The sequence below is a fragment of the Hylobates moloch genome, unplaced genomic scaffold (genome assembly GCF_009828535.3).
Source record: "Hylobates moloch isolate HMO894 unplaced genomic scaffold, HMol_V3 SCAFFOLD_15, whole genome shotgun sequence".
NCBI lineage: Eukaryota > Metazoa > Chordata > Mammalia > Primates > Hylobatidae > Hylobates > Hylobates moloch.
Window position 1 is genome coordinate 17,749,486 of NW_026652290.1, and position 15,085 is coordinate 17,764,570.

Here is a 15,085-nt window from a genome sequence, read left to right on the forward strand (position 1 = left end):
TTGAGGCTGCAGTGAGCTGTGTTCATGCCTCATGCCACTACACTCCAGCCTGGGTGACAGCGCAAGGCTCTGTCTCAAAAAAAAAAAAAAAAAAAGGCCGGATGCGGTGGCTCATACCTATAATCCCAACACTTTGGGAGGCCGAGGCGGGTGGATCACCTGAGGTTGGGAGTTCAAGACCAGCCTGACCAACATGTAGAAACCCCGTCTCTACTAAAAATACAAAATTAGCCGGGCGTGGTGGCACATGCCTGTAATCCCAGCTACTTGGGAAGGCTGAGGCAGGAGAATCGCTTAAACCCTGGAGGCAGAGGTTGTGGTTAGCCGAGATTGTGCCATCGCACTCCAGCCTGGGCAATAAGAGCGAAACTCCGTTTCAAAAAAAAAGAGAGAGAAAGAGATTTTCCCTCTGTTTCTCTTGAGTCTATTGGGTTCACATGACTTAAGTAATGTGAGATAAGTGTGGTATAATGCAATACCACTGTACTCATAAATTCGGCAATCTAAGCCCTAACTCTAACCCTGGGTAGATTAACTGGGTTAGATCCTCCAAACAACATGGCGTTTCTCATGGCATTAAGATCACTGGGATATGGGGTGCTAGCTCCGTAGAAATTAAAATAAAAATGGACAAGGAGCTTGCCTTAAAATATCAGAGAGGCAGCGTTATGTCTTGAGAGCCAGAAGGCTTTAGTACAAATCCTGGCTCTACCACTCCCTGAGGGCAAGCCACTTAAAGTCTCCCGGTCCCAGGTTTCCTCCTTGGGACTGTCACGAGGATTCCATGAGTTAATAAACGTAAAGTGATTAGAACTATGCCTGGCACAGAGTGAACGCCATAGACATGTTAGCTATTGCTATTATTATTATTATTATTCACTATAATTTGCATATTGCATCAAGTAGATTTTTATTCTAAAAGTTTAAAATAAAAAAAATAGTGCATTTCACTGGAAGGCACAGATGTCCACTTACCTATGAATTAAGAGAGCAGATAAGTCAGACCCTTGACTCTTCTCTGCAAAAGCACAGCATGGCTAAAAATGGCTGTCTGGGGAATGAACTGCTTGGGTATGATACTGGGACAGGTGACCCCGTTCACGTAACAGGAAGGAAAAGAATGTTGCTTCAAAACTCCAAAAAAAAAAGTTTATTTATAAAATACTGACAGTTTGACAGGACATGGGACTTCTCGTGGTATATATTTCAAATCAATTTCTTTCTTACCTTTCATTTAAAAAATAAACCTGCTAACACGCTATATGACATAGAGATATATATTTTTTTCTTACAGACAGACACCTGCCATAATGAATACTCTCCCCATAATTTTGTTATATCTTTTAAATCAAAAAATAAAGATTTGTGTTGATTTTTGTTTCTGGAGTCTAGATGGATGGAGAAAGGTAACATGTTTAAATGCTTTTGGTTATTCTGATGGAAACAAAGAGAAGGGGGGTGGTCCCAAGGGGGCACCTGTGCTCAGGTGGCGGTCAGGATTGCATGTGCGCATGCCCATGGGTGTCCCTGGATAGGGCCATACAGAGGCACTGGGGAGCAGGTGGTGGCTGCTCAGATGGTCTCCCCTTTACCTTCCTGCCCACCAGCCCCTCACCCAGGGTAGGCACCTTCAGATGTGCACTCTGGGAAGCTGAGGGAAGCCCCTGCCCAGCCAGAGTGGCACTGTGGTGAGGCTCTGGCACCTTTAGAAGCACTGCCCAGAGAGGCGTGGGCAGCAACAGAAGGCCTTGAGGCAGCGTGCACCAGGTGGGGCAGCCCCCGCTGTGTCCTTGTTTCCTGTAAATCACGGCAGTGTCAAGGTCTGGGGGTAGGAGTTTCGGGGGCCGGGGGCCGAGGGGTGGACAGAAGGGGAGGCAGCCTGGGTTTGCAACTCTCTGGAGCCCTAGGATGATGGTGGTTCAGGAGCCCAGAGCATCTTTTTGGTTTGTCTTGGCAGCGTGGGTGTGGAGCTGACGTCAACTCTGGAGGCGCAGCCAGGAAGGGGAAAGCCCTGGTGTGCCCAGCATGGGCTCCTGGGTGCAACATCGAGAGATTGCTTAGGGCACAGGGAGGCAATGCCAAAGGTGCCAGGTGTGTCCTGGTGTGGACCTGCTTTGGGTGGAGTCCCACAGGCAGGGGCCCTGGCATCACTGGCACAGAAAATCACAGGCCACAAAGGGTCCCCATTACCCATGGGCAGGGCCCACCACCCCTTTCTAATGTGGCCAGGTGTCTGGGAGGAGGGTTGGGAGCCTCGGCTGTCCCAGTAGATACGTAAACAAGGGCAAAGAGATGTGTCCTTAAAAAATCTAGAGTTCCACAGCTGCAGGCCTGGGCTTCCAGCTGTGGCTGGGGCTGTGGAGACAATATTCCAGATGAGTGGGTATTGACTAGGTGTGGGACTTTCACCGCCGGCCCAGCCTGATCTCATGGGCTCGTCTAAATTTGCATGGTGTCTTCACCCTCTCAGACAATAGATCCCGGCCACACCCCAAGTGCAAGCAACCCAGGCCACCTGTGCCTCACAGGGGAGAGATGGCTTCAGCCATCAGAGGGAGGTGCAGGAGTCTCTTTGCTAACACACATACGGATGTGTGTTCTGTGCATATTTGTGTGTGCATGTGTGTGAGCACAGGTGTGCATGGGCACCATCCCGCGTGTACACGTAGGTGTCAGCATGGGTGTGAATGAGTGTGTGGGGAGTGGGGGGGTGGAATATCTTAGTGCACCAGGTGACTCATTAAAGGCAAAGGAAAATTGGCCTCATGTGCAATATATACACAGACACAATGTTTTTACTCACCCCTGCTTCCTCCCAAATAATCCCTCACTGGGCTGGGCTTAAATAATTCCCTAATGCAAACTGGGAACTTCCTTAAATGGTTAAATGCTCAGCAGAGAGGGAAAAGGATGAAGTTATTTAAAAAAAAAAAAAAAAGATGAGTGGAAAGAAAAGAAAGCCGTGCAGCAGGATCACAGGCCGGCAGCTGCAGATGTGCTGCCATGGAGACGCCAGATGCTGCAGAGGGTGGGGGCGCAGGAGGAAGGGGTGGGGCAGGGTGTCCAGCTGACTCCACTGCAGCCCCCAGACAAGTCCAAGGAGGCCCCGAGAGCACCTTACTTCCTGGAGGGGCAAAACCTCAGCCCTTGGTTCTCCTTTGGGGAAGATAGTGTTTCCCTTCCCAGGCCTCTTCATTGGAGAAACCGCTGTTTAGACACTGGAGCTGGGCTGGCCTGTCTGCTGAGCCGTCTTCCAGCATCTCCCTTTCACATTTCCGAGGGGTCAAGTGCTTCAGGAAAAACTCATGGCTGGGTGTGCCCGTTCTTTGGGCCCCAGACCCTGACACCCAGACCCTGACCCCAGACCCTTCCTGGTCACCATTAGCACAGTGACTGACTTGGGGCTGTAGGGAGGGGTCCAGGCTCTCTCTTACCTTGGCTTGTTTCCTGAATCTCCTACTCGGGCTTCCTCGAACTCTGCTCACCCACCCCAACAGGGTATCATCTCCTCTTGGGCAGGGCCAGCAGCGCCTGTGCACAGCGCACACAGGGAGCCCTGCTCCACGAAGGGGCTCATGCTGAATCAGACAGGCCCCTGTGGGCCACCTGCCACCCATCTCAGTGGTGGGGCAGGTGTTGGGCTGGCCTTACAGGGCTGGCTGAGGGCACAGAGGGCCTTGGACAACCTATGGAGTTAGATAGAAAGGCCTCTCCCTAGACCCTGGCATCCGTAAGTACCAAGTGGACGGGAAGATCCTGGCCACTAGATGTGGCTTTTTGCAGAACACTCCTTCGAGCAGATTGTGTGTGTGTGTAAAAGCTTTCCCTCCCATCAGCTATTCTTGTCACTTGGTCCCATCTGACCTGCCCCTGCTGGGTGTGCAATTCGAATGCTGGGTCCACTTTGGACTGAGCTTCCTGACCTGCCCCTTCCCCTCCCGGCCCTGGCCAGGCAGAGCCCAGCCTGAAAGCTGTTATTGGGGGTTAGGGTGTCTTTGCCTCTTTGCCTGTAAACTGGATGCTAGGCAGACTGAGCAAACTCTGGGTGTTCCAGCCTCTGGACCAGGGACTTGGGCCACCCCTCTGCTGTTCCTCTGTGCTTAGGAGGCTGCCAAGTGACAGCAAGAGGGACACAGATCTCAATGTGAGTGTGCTGTCTGGCTAGGAGGGCCCAGATGAGTTTGTTCTGGAGAGGATCCCTAGACCCTGTTCCTTGCTAGTGCATGGGAGATGTGTGTGTGTGTGTGTGTGTGTGTGTGTGTGTGTGGTGAGGATCTATCCAGTGGAGATTGACGTGTCTGCCCAGAGGGAGATCCCTCAGCTGTGCCTCACTCCCCAGCCTTGGGAAGCTGACTACCCCTTTAAAGAGAGGGATGGAACCTGGATTGGAAGAAAGAACAGTCAAAGCATCATTCTTACCTTGCCCACAATGCATTAAACCTAATCATCCCACAGTGCCCGGGCCAGTCGCCTTATTTACACCTCTGCCCCCCAGACTTCACCTGTCCTTGTCCGTGCTCAGGAAAGTCAATCCCAGCAGAGGGAGGCAGGGGTCAGTTGTGGGGGGTTTCTCCCCTACCGTTGGGCTCTCTTCCTTGGATTCAAAATTTAAAAAAATATGCAGGAATAAGGAAGGCGCTAAGCAAATTCTCACCCTTTAGTTTGTTTTTTTTTTTTCTTCCTTTTTCTAAATAAACCGAATGCTTGGTGGAGAAGTTGAGCAGGGGAGGTGGGCAGTAGAGGTTGCCAAGACAGGCAGGGGGTCTGGACGAGGCTGTCCGATGCCTGCCAGCCACGGTGATGGTGCATGGAGGGAAGGAGGAGCAGAGAGAGAAGACAGGCGTGGCCTCCGGGATGCCCATCCTTTTTGCAGAGAGCAGTGGCAGTGGGTCCAGGGGTCCTGGAGGGGCTGGAAGGGGGCAGCTGGCTGGACATCCAGAAGCTTTTTCTTCCTTTGGCCGTGCCTGCCTGGCGGCCTCCAGTCCTTAGTCTTCGCTCCCCCTCTCACTCAGATGCCCACCCCACTCCGTGTCCATAGCAGTGACACAGCCACTTCCCCAGCTCCGTGTAATTCCCAAGGGAGCAGTGAACCCCACCATCTCAAAGCCGAAGAGCTGCTGGCCACACACATCCTCTCACGGTTTTCTCCTTCCTTCTGAACGCCGGCTTTGCTGGCCCTGGAGTCTCTGGAAAAATAAACTCAGGAGGTGAAAAGTTGATTTGGTTTCTTGGTGTTTTTGTTTTCTGGCAGGCGGTGAGAGGAGGGGTAAAGGAGGAGTTTGGTGCCATTTCTCTTTCTTGCTTTTTCCTCTTCCGATGTCAAACAAATGATGAAAATCCTGCTATGGGAGCCCGGGAGCCTGGGGCCAGGCTGCTGGGGGGACGGTAGAGGGTGCTCTGCTGACTTGGGGGGTTGGGGGGATTCTGGGGCGTAGGAGTCCGACTGGCCTTGGGCCGAAAGAGGCTTCCCTGCTGGGTGCTGGTGCTGTTGGTGACGGCGGCGTGGTCTGGCTCACCCGAGTCGCTCTCCGTGTAGCTGTAGGCCTGTGCCCTCGAGATGCCCTTCTGCTGTCGCCGCCACGAGTTGTAGTATGTGGGGTCACTGATGTAGTGGTTGACAAAGGAGTGGGCCTTCTGGTGGTTTGAGTCGACCTCGTACTCGCTGTCACTTCCCTGGGAGGACAGAGAATCAGGGTGTGTCAGTGGCCCCGTAGGGACAGGCCATTGTGGTTGGGGCCGGAAGGCACAGGGCATTCTGGTTCAAAACTCTGCCCTGCCTCTTTCAAGACTTGGACTGTGGGCCTCCCAGCCCCCTCGCTGCCAAGGGGGTCTGTTGCCCGTTTGTGCCCGCCTGCTGCTTCCTTCAGAGCAGATCCCGAACCGGAAGGATCTACTATGGGGTTGGCCCAGAGCTGGGAGATACCTGATAGAATCAGAAGACCTTTTTTTTTTCTTTCTTTCTTTTTTTTTTTTGAGACAGAATCTCGCTGTTGCCCAGGCTGGAGTGCATTGGCATGATCTTGGCTCACTCCAACTTCCGACTCCCAGGTTCAAGCAATTCTCCTGCCTCAGCCTCCTGAGTAGCTGGGATGACAGACATGTGCTACCACGCCTGGCTAATTTTTTTGGTATGTTTAGGGGTTTCACCATGTTGGCCAGGTTGGTCTTGAACTCCTGACCTCAGGTAATCCACCTGCCTTGGCCTCTCAAAGTGCTGGGATTACAGGCATGAGCCACCATGCCCAGCCTACCTTTGTTTTCAATTGAAGTGAGGTTCACATAACCGAAAGTGAACCATTCTAAAGTCTATGACTCAGTGCATTAGGACCTTCACAGTGTTGTGCAACCACCACTTCTATCCAGCCCTGAATCATTTCCATCACCCCAAAGTAAAATCTTGTACCCAGGAAGCAGTCACTCCCCATCTGTGCCCCCACCGGGCACTGTCTATATCCATGGCCCTGGCAACCACTAATCTGTTTTCTGTCTCCAGGGATTAACTTATTTGGGACTTTCATATAAATGGGATCATATAATATGTGGCCTTTTGTGTCTGGCTTCTCTGACACAGTGTCATGTTTTTGAGGTTCAACCACAACCTACTAAGTTATCATCTTGGTCCACAGCTTCTGCTTTACTTTGTGACTGGGGACAAAGCCAGAGCCAAATTAGGACCTTTACAGGCTCCGGACAGTGAAAAATGCCTGTGCCTGTCCACGTGTGACCCAACATAAAAACAACACTTGGTTACAAACTAAGCATGAGAAAAATCTAAACCAAAGTTCAGAATTTTCATGTAATGAAAACCTTAAAGTTTTCTTCTTTTCTTTTTGAGATGGAGTCTTGCTCTTGTCGCCCAGGCTGGAGTGCAGTGGCACGATCTTGGCTCACCTCAACCTCTGCCTCCCGGGTTCAAGCAATTCTCCTGCCTCAGCCTCCTGAGTAGCTGGGATTACAGGCATGTGCCACCACATCTGGCTAATTTTTGTATTTTTAGTAGAGATGGGGTTTTGCCATGTTGGTCAAGCTGGCCTCGAACTCCCAACCTCAGATGATCTGCCCACCTCGGCGTCCCAAAGTGCTGGGATTACAGGCGTGAGCCACCGAGGCCGGCCTGTTTTTTTTTTTTTTTTTTTTTTAAGAGATAGGGGTCTCTCTTTGTTGCCTAGGCTGGTCTCAAACTCCTGGGCCCAAACTATGCTCCTGCCTCGGCCTCCCAAAGTGTTGGGATTACAGGCATAATTACACCGCACCCAGCCTGAAGTTCTTTTTTTCTTTTAAAGATAAAAATATTAAATTATTCCTGACTTTCTTTTTTTTTTTTTTGACACTTTGATGTCCTAGGACAGGCTTCATCTATCTACTGGGGACATCAGCCCCAAACAAGAATCAATCTCGGTTGGAAAGTGAAATCTGAATTGTGGAGCTAAAAACATTGTGCACCGCTTCCCCTACCCTGAGCTCCCAGCAATGTTTTGAGAGCTAATAAGACAACAGATGGGCCCACCCTCAGAACTCTCTGGAAGAGAAGTGCTCCGATTTCAGTGCACAGCACACGATCAGATCAGTGCACTGCAGCTCAGAGGACCCTACCCAGGCCTCCTCAGTCCTGCCCAGCTAATGCCCCTGCCTGGGGGCAGTTAGCGAATCACAGCAATCCAAGTAGAACATAAAAGCCAGTTAGCCCAGTCCAGACAAGTTTGGGATGGGGAGCTGTGTCCTGCTTTACAGGTAAAGAAAATGGAGTGGGGACCCTTGTCCAGAGGGTCTGCGCTTTGGGAAATGAGATGCACGGCTTGTTCTCAGGAACTCGGAGTCCTTTATAACATGGGGATACATCCCGAGGAATGTAGCTACAATGAGTAGAACTATAATGATCCCCGCTAATGGAGCAGGCCCTCTGCCAGACAGTCCTAAACACTGACGTGCATAACTGCATTTAGTTTTCACACCTCTGTGCTGTAGCTCCTAGTGCTACCTGAGCACCGATACTGCCTGGGTACTGACGGGCACATAAAGTACAGAAAGGGTGAGGGTTTTGCTGGGGAAGTGATCCGGCCAGGCTTGAACTCCAATCTGCCTGATTTTCTAAAGCCCACGCACCTCTGAACTCCTACACTCCTGCCTGGAGACCACAGGACGGGAACAGAGCTCCCCCTCCAACCCCCAGTGCCGACTCCCAGCAGGAATTAAATACTCCCTAGTCCATCTGGCCCCTCCCCTCCCTCTCCTCACCCCTCTACAACCCCAGCCACTCTCCTACCACCCCCCCAGCAGACACTCCCCCGCCAGGACCTCAATCTTCTTGGCAGGCACAGCCGGCTGCCCAAGACAATGGGAAGTCCCTGGGCTCGGTCTGCCCCATGACGCAATGCAGCACAGTACAAGCCCCTTTCTGTGCTTACTGCCCAGCTGCCGGCCCAGGAGAACAAAGAGGGGGCACAGGCAGGCCAGGGAGACTCCATATGCCGAGCGGGGGCACCTGCTGCTGGGCCGAGCGAGGCTGGCCTGGAGCAGCGGGGATCTGTGAGGCAGGAGGCTGGGGGTCCGTCCCACCCAGGAGCAGTGAGGGTCTGTGAGTGTGGGGGACCACACAGGGATGTCCCCCAGTTTTCCCTACAGGTTTGGTCTCTCCACCCACTAACTGACTTGAACAGTTGTTAGCATCAGCTCCAGGGGTTCTAGAATTTTGGCTAGCCCCAGGCCCAGCCTTGCAGAGGAAGCAACCCCAGGATGACTGTGGGACCATCCCACAGTGAAATGAGTCTCTGAGGGGAGAAGCTTGTGGCACGGGGAAGTTCTGGCTCTTACCAGCAGAGGAAGTGTGGAGCCATGACTCAGGCTCTCTCAGCCTCAGTGTCCTTGTCTGTAAAATGGGTAGAGTTCTATAGTTCACAGGGTGAAATGAGCTAACCCCGGAGAGAGTGCTGTAAAAGGTATTATCAATGGGGACAGTGAGGGTGGGCCTGAGTGGGAAAGGGAAGAGATGGAGTGAGACTCTTAAAGCTCCCCTGGGAGGGATTAGAAAGGGCCAGCAAGCCGGGGAGGCTGCCTCAGTGCTCAGGCAGCTGGAATGGGAGAAGAAAGTTAGCTGCTACCCCACCCCCTAACCCCGGACCCCAAAAGAGGGGCATGTCCGGACTGGAAGCAAGGTGGGGAGTGGGATTCTCTAGCCCTCCTAGAGGCCCAGATCCCAAAGCCCACTCATGTAGACCATCCCCGTCCTACCAGCTACTATTTGCCCAATGCCTACTGATCCCAGGCACTCTATGGGCAGCATCTCAGGGATGGAAGGCACCAGAAGGAAGAGCAGGGAGCCAAACAGAGCCTGCGCTGCGGGAGGGGCCAGGCAGGCGAGAGTCTGGTCTGCCTCTTCCCCCGCTCCGCCTTCCAAAGCCCAAGCAGGAGGGCTTTGCATCAGCGACTGCTGCTCCCGCCTTCATCTCCCTGAACATCTGTTTCTTTTCGGGGTGGGGGTAGGGCAAGAAGAGAAGAAAGCGAGGGGGAAACCAGGGGCTCCTATTGCAGCTTTCAATTCTCACGGGCCTCGGTAATTGAATGCAGCTTCCCAGGGACCGGCCCAGCACAAAGGGGGCCTTTCAGGGGCTGTCCTGCCAGGCCGCCAGGCAATCAAGTGACTGCTTCGTCTCCCTGGTCTCTTAACAGCTCCTCAAAGCCACTCAATCAGCAATTACTGGGGTCTGCGGAGGGGGAGCACAGACTCCAGGCCTGGTGATGGGAGTGGGGAGGGAGAGCCAGAAGGAGGCAGGACTCCTGGAGAAAAGAGGAAGCAAAGCAAAGCCCTTTTGCTTTTTTGTTCATCTCCAGCCCAAAGGATCTGGCACCAGACTCAGCCTTAGGGACGGTGTTGAGTCCTTGGGGTCAGGCAGGGGACCCTTATCCTGTTGAATCTCATGAAGTCTGGGAGAAATGTGTTGCCCTAGATGACAGAGAAGTCATCCTGTAAAACTCCATGGGAGACTGGAAGCAGGAGCCCCTCCCTCATCCACAGTCCCAGGGGCTCTGCACTGATTCTAGCCTGAAGCCGGCAGCGCATCTGTGCAGGGTGTTCTGCCTGTCCCCTGGATGCCTCTACCTGGGGGGCCAGCCAGGGTCTCTCTGCAGGGGCTGCAGCCTCTGGATTAAAGGTGGGGTAGGGTGATGTGTCTCCTGTGTGTCTCTGAAGAACCTCAGAATTGTGCCCCTGGAGGCACAATTTTGTTGAGGCTCTGGCCTCCCTGTGCTAAGAAATCTCCCAAGAATGTCCTTTGAAAAATGTCAGCTCAGAAGCAATGTCATATGTGCCACCTGTGCCCTTATAGGTAAAGTGACAGCCAATGTGTACCCCTTCCCCCTCCCCCCACAACTGGCTCTCAGAGATGTCTGTGGTCAGGAGGCTCAAGGGAGGTCACTGGGGTGGGGTTGGAGGCAGTGAAGGCCTCTTTCCTTCAATCTCCTCTCCGTGCTGGGTAGCTGCACGAGGCCAGGCTGCAGTAGGCATGACCCTCCAAGCAAGCTGGCTCTAGATTTGAATCCTAGTTGCTTGTACTTCTGAACTCTGTGACCAAGGGCATACTGCTTGACTTCTCTGAACCTCAGTTTCCCCAGCTGTTAAATGGGGATAGTTTCACTTGCATGGCAGGACAGCTAGATGTTAAATGAGAATATACAAAGCACAGGGCTTGGCACACACTATGTAGCTTTGCCTCTCCCCGGCCTGTCTCTGCCCCGCAGCGTGTTTCTCGTTTGGCACAAGCTTGGGCTGCCAGGATCTGGGGGATGGTCAGGCTATCAATGAGGTCTCAGCTGAGCCTGTTGGACTCATGGCCTAATCTGATGGAAAAGAGGCAAACACAGGTAAAAGGTCAGAGCCATTCAGTAGAAGGGTGACGGCAGAACATAACCCTGCTCCAGCCAGCTGCATGGAGCAGGGTTATGTTCTGCCATCTCCCTTCTAGGCATGACCCAGTCCTGTTCACACTTTGAGGCCCAGCTCAAATAAACGCCACCTCCTTCAGGCAGCCCTCTTTGAGCCTCCAGGGGAAGTGGTCTCCTTATGGTGCTTTATCTGCCTCTGCACCGCAGGAAAGAAACAGAAATACTTGGCCAGGTGTGGTGGCTCATGCCTGTAATCCCAGCACTTTGGGAGGCCGAGGTGGGCGGATCACCTGAGGTCAGGAGTTCAAGACCAGCCTGGCCAACATGGTGAAACCTGTCTTTATTAAAAATACAACAATTAGCTGGGCATGATGGTAGGTGCCTGTAATCCCAGCTATTCCGGAGGCTGAGGCAGGAGAATGGCTTGAACCTGGGAGGCAGAGGTTGCAGTGAGCTGAGATCGCGCCACTGCACTCCAGCTTGGGGGACAAGAGCGAGACTTCATCTCAAAAAAAAAAAAAAAAAAATAGAAAGACTTTTGTTCACCACTTTCTTCCTCTTCCACAAGTTGCTGTTGTTCCATAATATTTGAATGAGAAATGAAAACGTAGTTATTTATACACATGTGGTCTTCCCTAATAAATCATAACATATTGTAACGCAACATTCATTAGAGTCTGTCTTGCCCACTACTATAGCCATCATTCCTATATAGCATCTGATTCCATTTTGTGGGTACAGAACAAATAGCTGTTGAGTAAATGCATCAAGGAATGAATGAATGAGCTTCACAGAGAGCAAACCCATCACTTACTCCTCCCAGGTACCACACAGTCTTACCTGTGCCGGTATGCAGGGCAGATGTCATAGGGAGAATGGGGGCGGGATGCATTCTGGGCTTGTTGTCAGGGGGTGGGGGCCTTCCCAACTCTCTTTTTCATCATCTTTACTTGAAAATGGCCTTAATGCCTCCAGTGCCTCCCAGAGGACTCTGAAGCTTAGGTGGTGTCATTCACGAACAATCCTTAGAATCCTTCCTGGCTTCTACTAAACACTTCGTAAATGTTTGCTATTATAAATCTGTGCATCATAAATAGTACAGAAAATATGTTTCACAGCTGGGCGCTGTGGCTCATACCTGTGATCCCAGCATTTTGTGAGGCCGAGGTGGGTGGATCACTTGAGGTCAGGAGTTCTAGACCAGCCTGACCAACATGGTGAAACCCCATCTCTACTAAAAATACAAAATTAGCTGGGCATGGTGGCACACGCGTGTAATCCCAGCTACTTGGGAGGCTGAGGCAGGAGAATTGTTTGAACCTGGGAAGCGGAGGTTGCAGTGAGCCAAGATCGCGCCATCATACTCCAGCCTAGGCAACGAGGGTGAAACTCCGTCTCAAGAGAAAAAAAAAAAGAAAAAGAAAACATGATTTGCTCTGTGTATCTTCTTTTTAAAGTGTGCTTAATTTGATTTCAATGCACTTGAAGAGGCTGTCCGTGATACTGCAAGAACTGAAGATCAAGATTACATGGTGTGTGCCATTGGCTCGGAATTTCGTTTCCATTGAGATTTACTTGTATGCTAAGTATATACATTTTTTTTTTTTTTTGGTACAAAACTTGGGCTCTTCTTTTGAAAATGAAGTTGCCGTCCAGCCAGGCTGCAGTGTTAAAGTTCCATCAAACAGGTCAGGGGCCTTTAAATCTCCGGTCTTTGTGTGCATCCTGCCCTCTGCCTGGTGCCCCTTTCTCCTGCACCCTGGGCCCTCTACGGGAGAGCCAGCCCCTCTCTCTTCTAGCCCATCACCCCCAGCTGAATTATAGCCTTTCTCACATCACATCATATGTGTTTGTTTATAAGTCAAACTGACGCTTTGTTTATTGCCATATCACAGGAAAACGACTGGGCAGACTTCCGCCAATTTTGGAGAGTGAGTTTTGGGTGGTCTGACTCAGAATATAAACCAGGTGGCATATGCAAAACCCACTCTCCAAAGACCTGGGGGAAGGGGTGTCCTTGAAAAGAGAGGCAGTCATTTTTCCTGGCGGCTGAAACCGAGGGGCCCTGGCCTGTGCAGCTGCTGATCCTCAGGGACGTACCCTTGCACAAACTGTCACAGGCAGGAGAACTACCAGTGGCATCCCCATCAGCCCACACTTGAAGGTCGCAATGGTGGGGGCTCCGCATTGCAGATGCTGATTGGTAGCCGAGCTGCTTCTCACATGGCTGAGTGGCAGCGGCACTGACTTATTTAGGAGCCTCATAAGGACCACAGTGGGGCCGGGCACAGTGGTTCACACCTGTAATCCCAGCACTTTGGGAGGCCGAGGCAGGGGAACACTTGAGGTCCGGCGTTTGAGACCAGCCAGGCCAACACAGTGAAACCCCATCTCTACTAAAATACAAAAACTAGTGAGGGGTGGTGGCGCATGCCTGTAATCCCAGCTCCTCGGGAGGCTGAGGCACGAGAATCGCTTGAACCCAGGAGGCGGAGGTCTCAGTAAGCGGAGATTGCACCACTGCACTCCAGAGCAAGACCCTGTCTTAACAACAAAAAAACTCATAACTTGGATCATGTGGGTTTTGTCCCCCACAATAAGTTCCTGGGTAAGCCATGCTAAGTTGGGGGTCTCTGTCCCTGCCAACTTTGAGCTAGGGAGTTAGGTCCAGCCTTCTCGGCTCTGCCAAGCCCATCAGTAACCCTGGAGCTGAACAAAACAGCAGTGAGTGAGAGGCCCTCAGCCCACGGGGCCCACAACGTGATCCCAGGCTTCCTGGCACCTCCTGCACAGCCAGCAGCCCAGCTCCCTGCTGGCACCTCTTCCTTCACTTCCTCTCCCAGGCCTGGGCAGAAAGGTCCAGGGCGTGGGACGCAGTGGCCTTTCGTGGCCCTTTCCTCAATAACCACTGGGCTTGGCTGAGGCAGAAAGGGTGAGGGTGGGAAGCTGTAAGGCTGCATGGTTGGAATACACACAGCCCCTCCCCCCACAGCCTGGGACACAGTGTCCCCGCGTGACCCACCTAATGGCTGCTCTCTGAAGCTCTGTGTCTTCCAGAGGCACCGACTCCCTCTTCATATAAAAGCTGACATTTACGGAATGGTTGCCGTGTGCCTGGCTCTACACTGAGTTCGTCTGTGTCTTATCTCAGCAGATCCTCCCCATAGCCTCAGGACAGAGCCTATTATCACCTCTGCCTGTTCCACAGATGGGGAAACTGAGGCTTGGAAAGGTTACTTGGCACACCCAGGGCACCCCAGGTCACGGGCAGCAAAGCCAGGATTCACACTCAGGTCCAAAGCTCCAAAGCTTAACGTCTCCCTGGTCTACACTGCTTCTCATCCTCGGGGCTCCAGGGCACCCAGCCCTTTGTTTCTGAAGCTTGTTTTGATCCATGAGTAGTTAAGTTGAGCATTTTTCCAGGCCTCTGGCCTGGAATGCAGGGCTGTGTGTCAACCTTCTCCCCAGAGTCTCCCTCTCCACACCTTCAGCATGCTCCCTTGCAGGCCAGCTCTAATGAGTAACTGAGCCTGTGGGGTGACCCCTGAAAGTAGAGGGGGCCATGCTCTTCGGGGGACCCCCTATGATCAAGGTTCCCGGGACCCCATTAGCACTGGCTGCAAACTTTGAGCAGAACTTGGGAGGGGACAAATGGCCCATATATGACTTCAAGGTGGTTTCTTGGGCCCCTTAGTATTTGCTGCCCCTTGAGGGAAAGGAAGAAAGCCCATCTACGTTCACCACCCCACTCTGGGAGGTGACGCTCCCTGCCCCCTGCCCCCTGCCCCCTGCAGGACACCTGGCCCTCCTGCCCTCACCTGAGAGTCAGAGATTTCTGAGGGCTTCTCAGTCAGGCTGCTGCTCTCTGCAGGGATGAGGTCATTATACTTGGTGACATCCTCATCCGAGTAGTGCAGGCTGCCCGGGCTGGGCCTGGGGGGAGACCTGGAGAGAGTGGGGCAGTGGGGGCTGAGAGATGCACTCACTCACAGCAGCCTCCCCTGGCCTAGGGAGACCACAGTGGGGGCCTGGGGAACACGGATCCCTGCCACCCTGTGCTCCTCCTCCTTCCTGGGTCTGCCTTCCAGGGGCCTGGGCCTGGGAGATAGGAATCCGGAGGAGGACAAAGAGGGAAAAATGGGGTGCCCGGCTAACGCTGTCATGGCAACATGCAGGGTGAATGTAGGGGGGATGTCTCAGTTTCTGG

General features: G+C 52.6%; 1 protein-coding gene across 1 annotated transcript in view; it reads right to left on the bottom strand.

Moving 5' to 3' along the window:
- Nucleotides 1-1,180: 1,180 nt before the first annotated feature.
- SDK2 (sidekick cell adhesion molecule 2) overlaps nt 1,181-15,085 on the bottom strand; it is a 145,467-nt gene continuing 131,562 nt past the window's right edge. Inside the window, exons 42-43 of the mRNA XM_032179094.2 lie at nt 14,697-14,823; nt 1,181-5,673 (exon numbers count right to left, since the gene is read on the bottom strand). Coding sequence (XP_032034985.2) covers nt 5,320-5,673; nt 14,697-14,823 — 481 coding nt within the window. The 3' untranslated portion in view covers nt 1,181-5,319. The remainder of the gene's footprint in view (nt 5,674-14,696; nt 14,824-15,085) is intronic.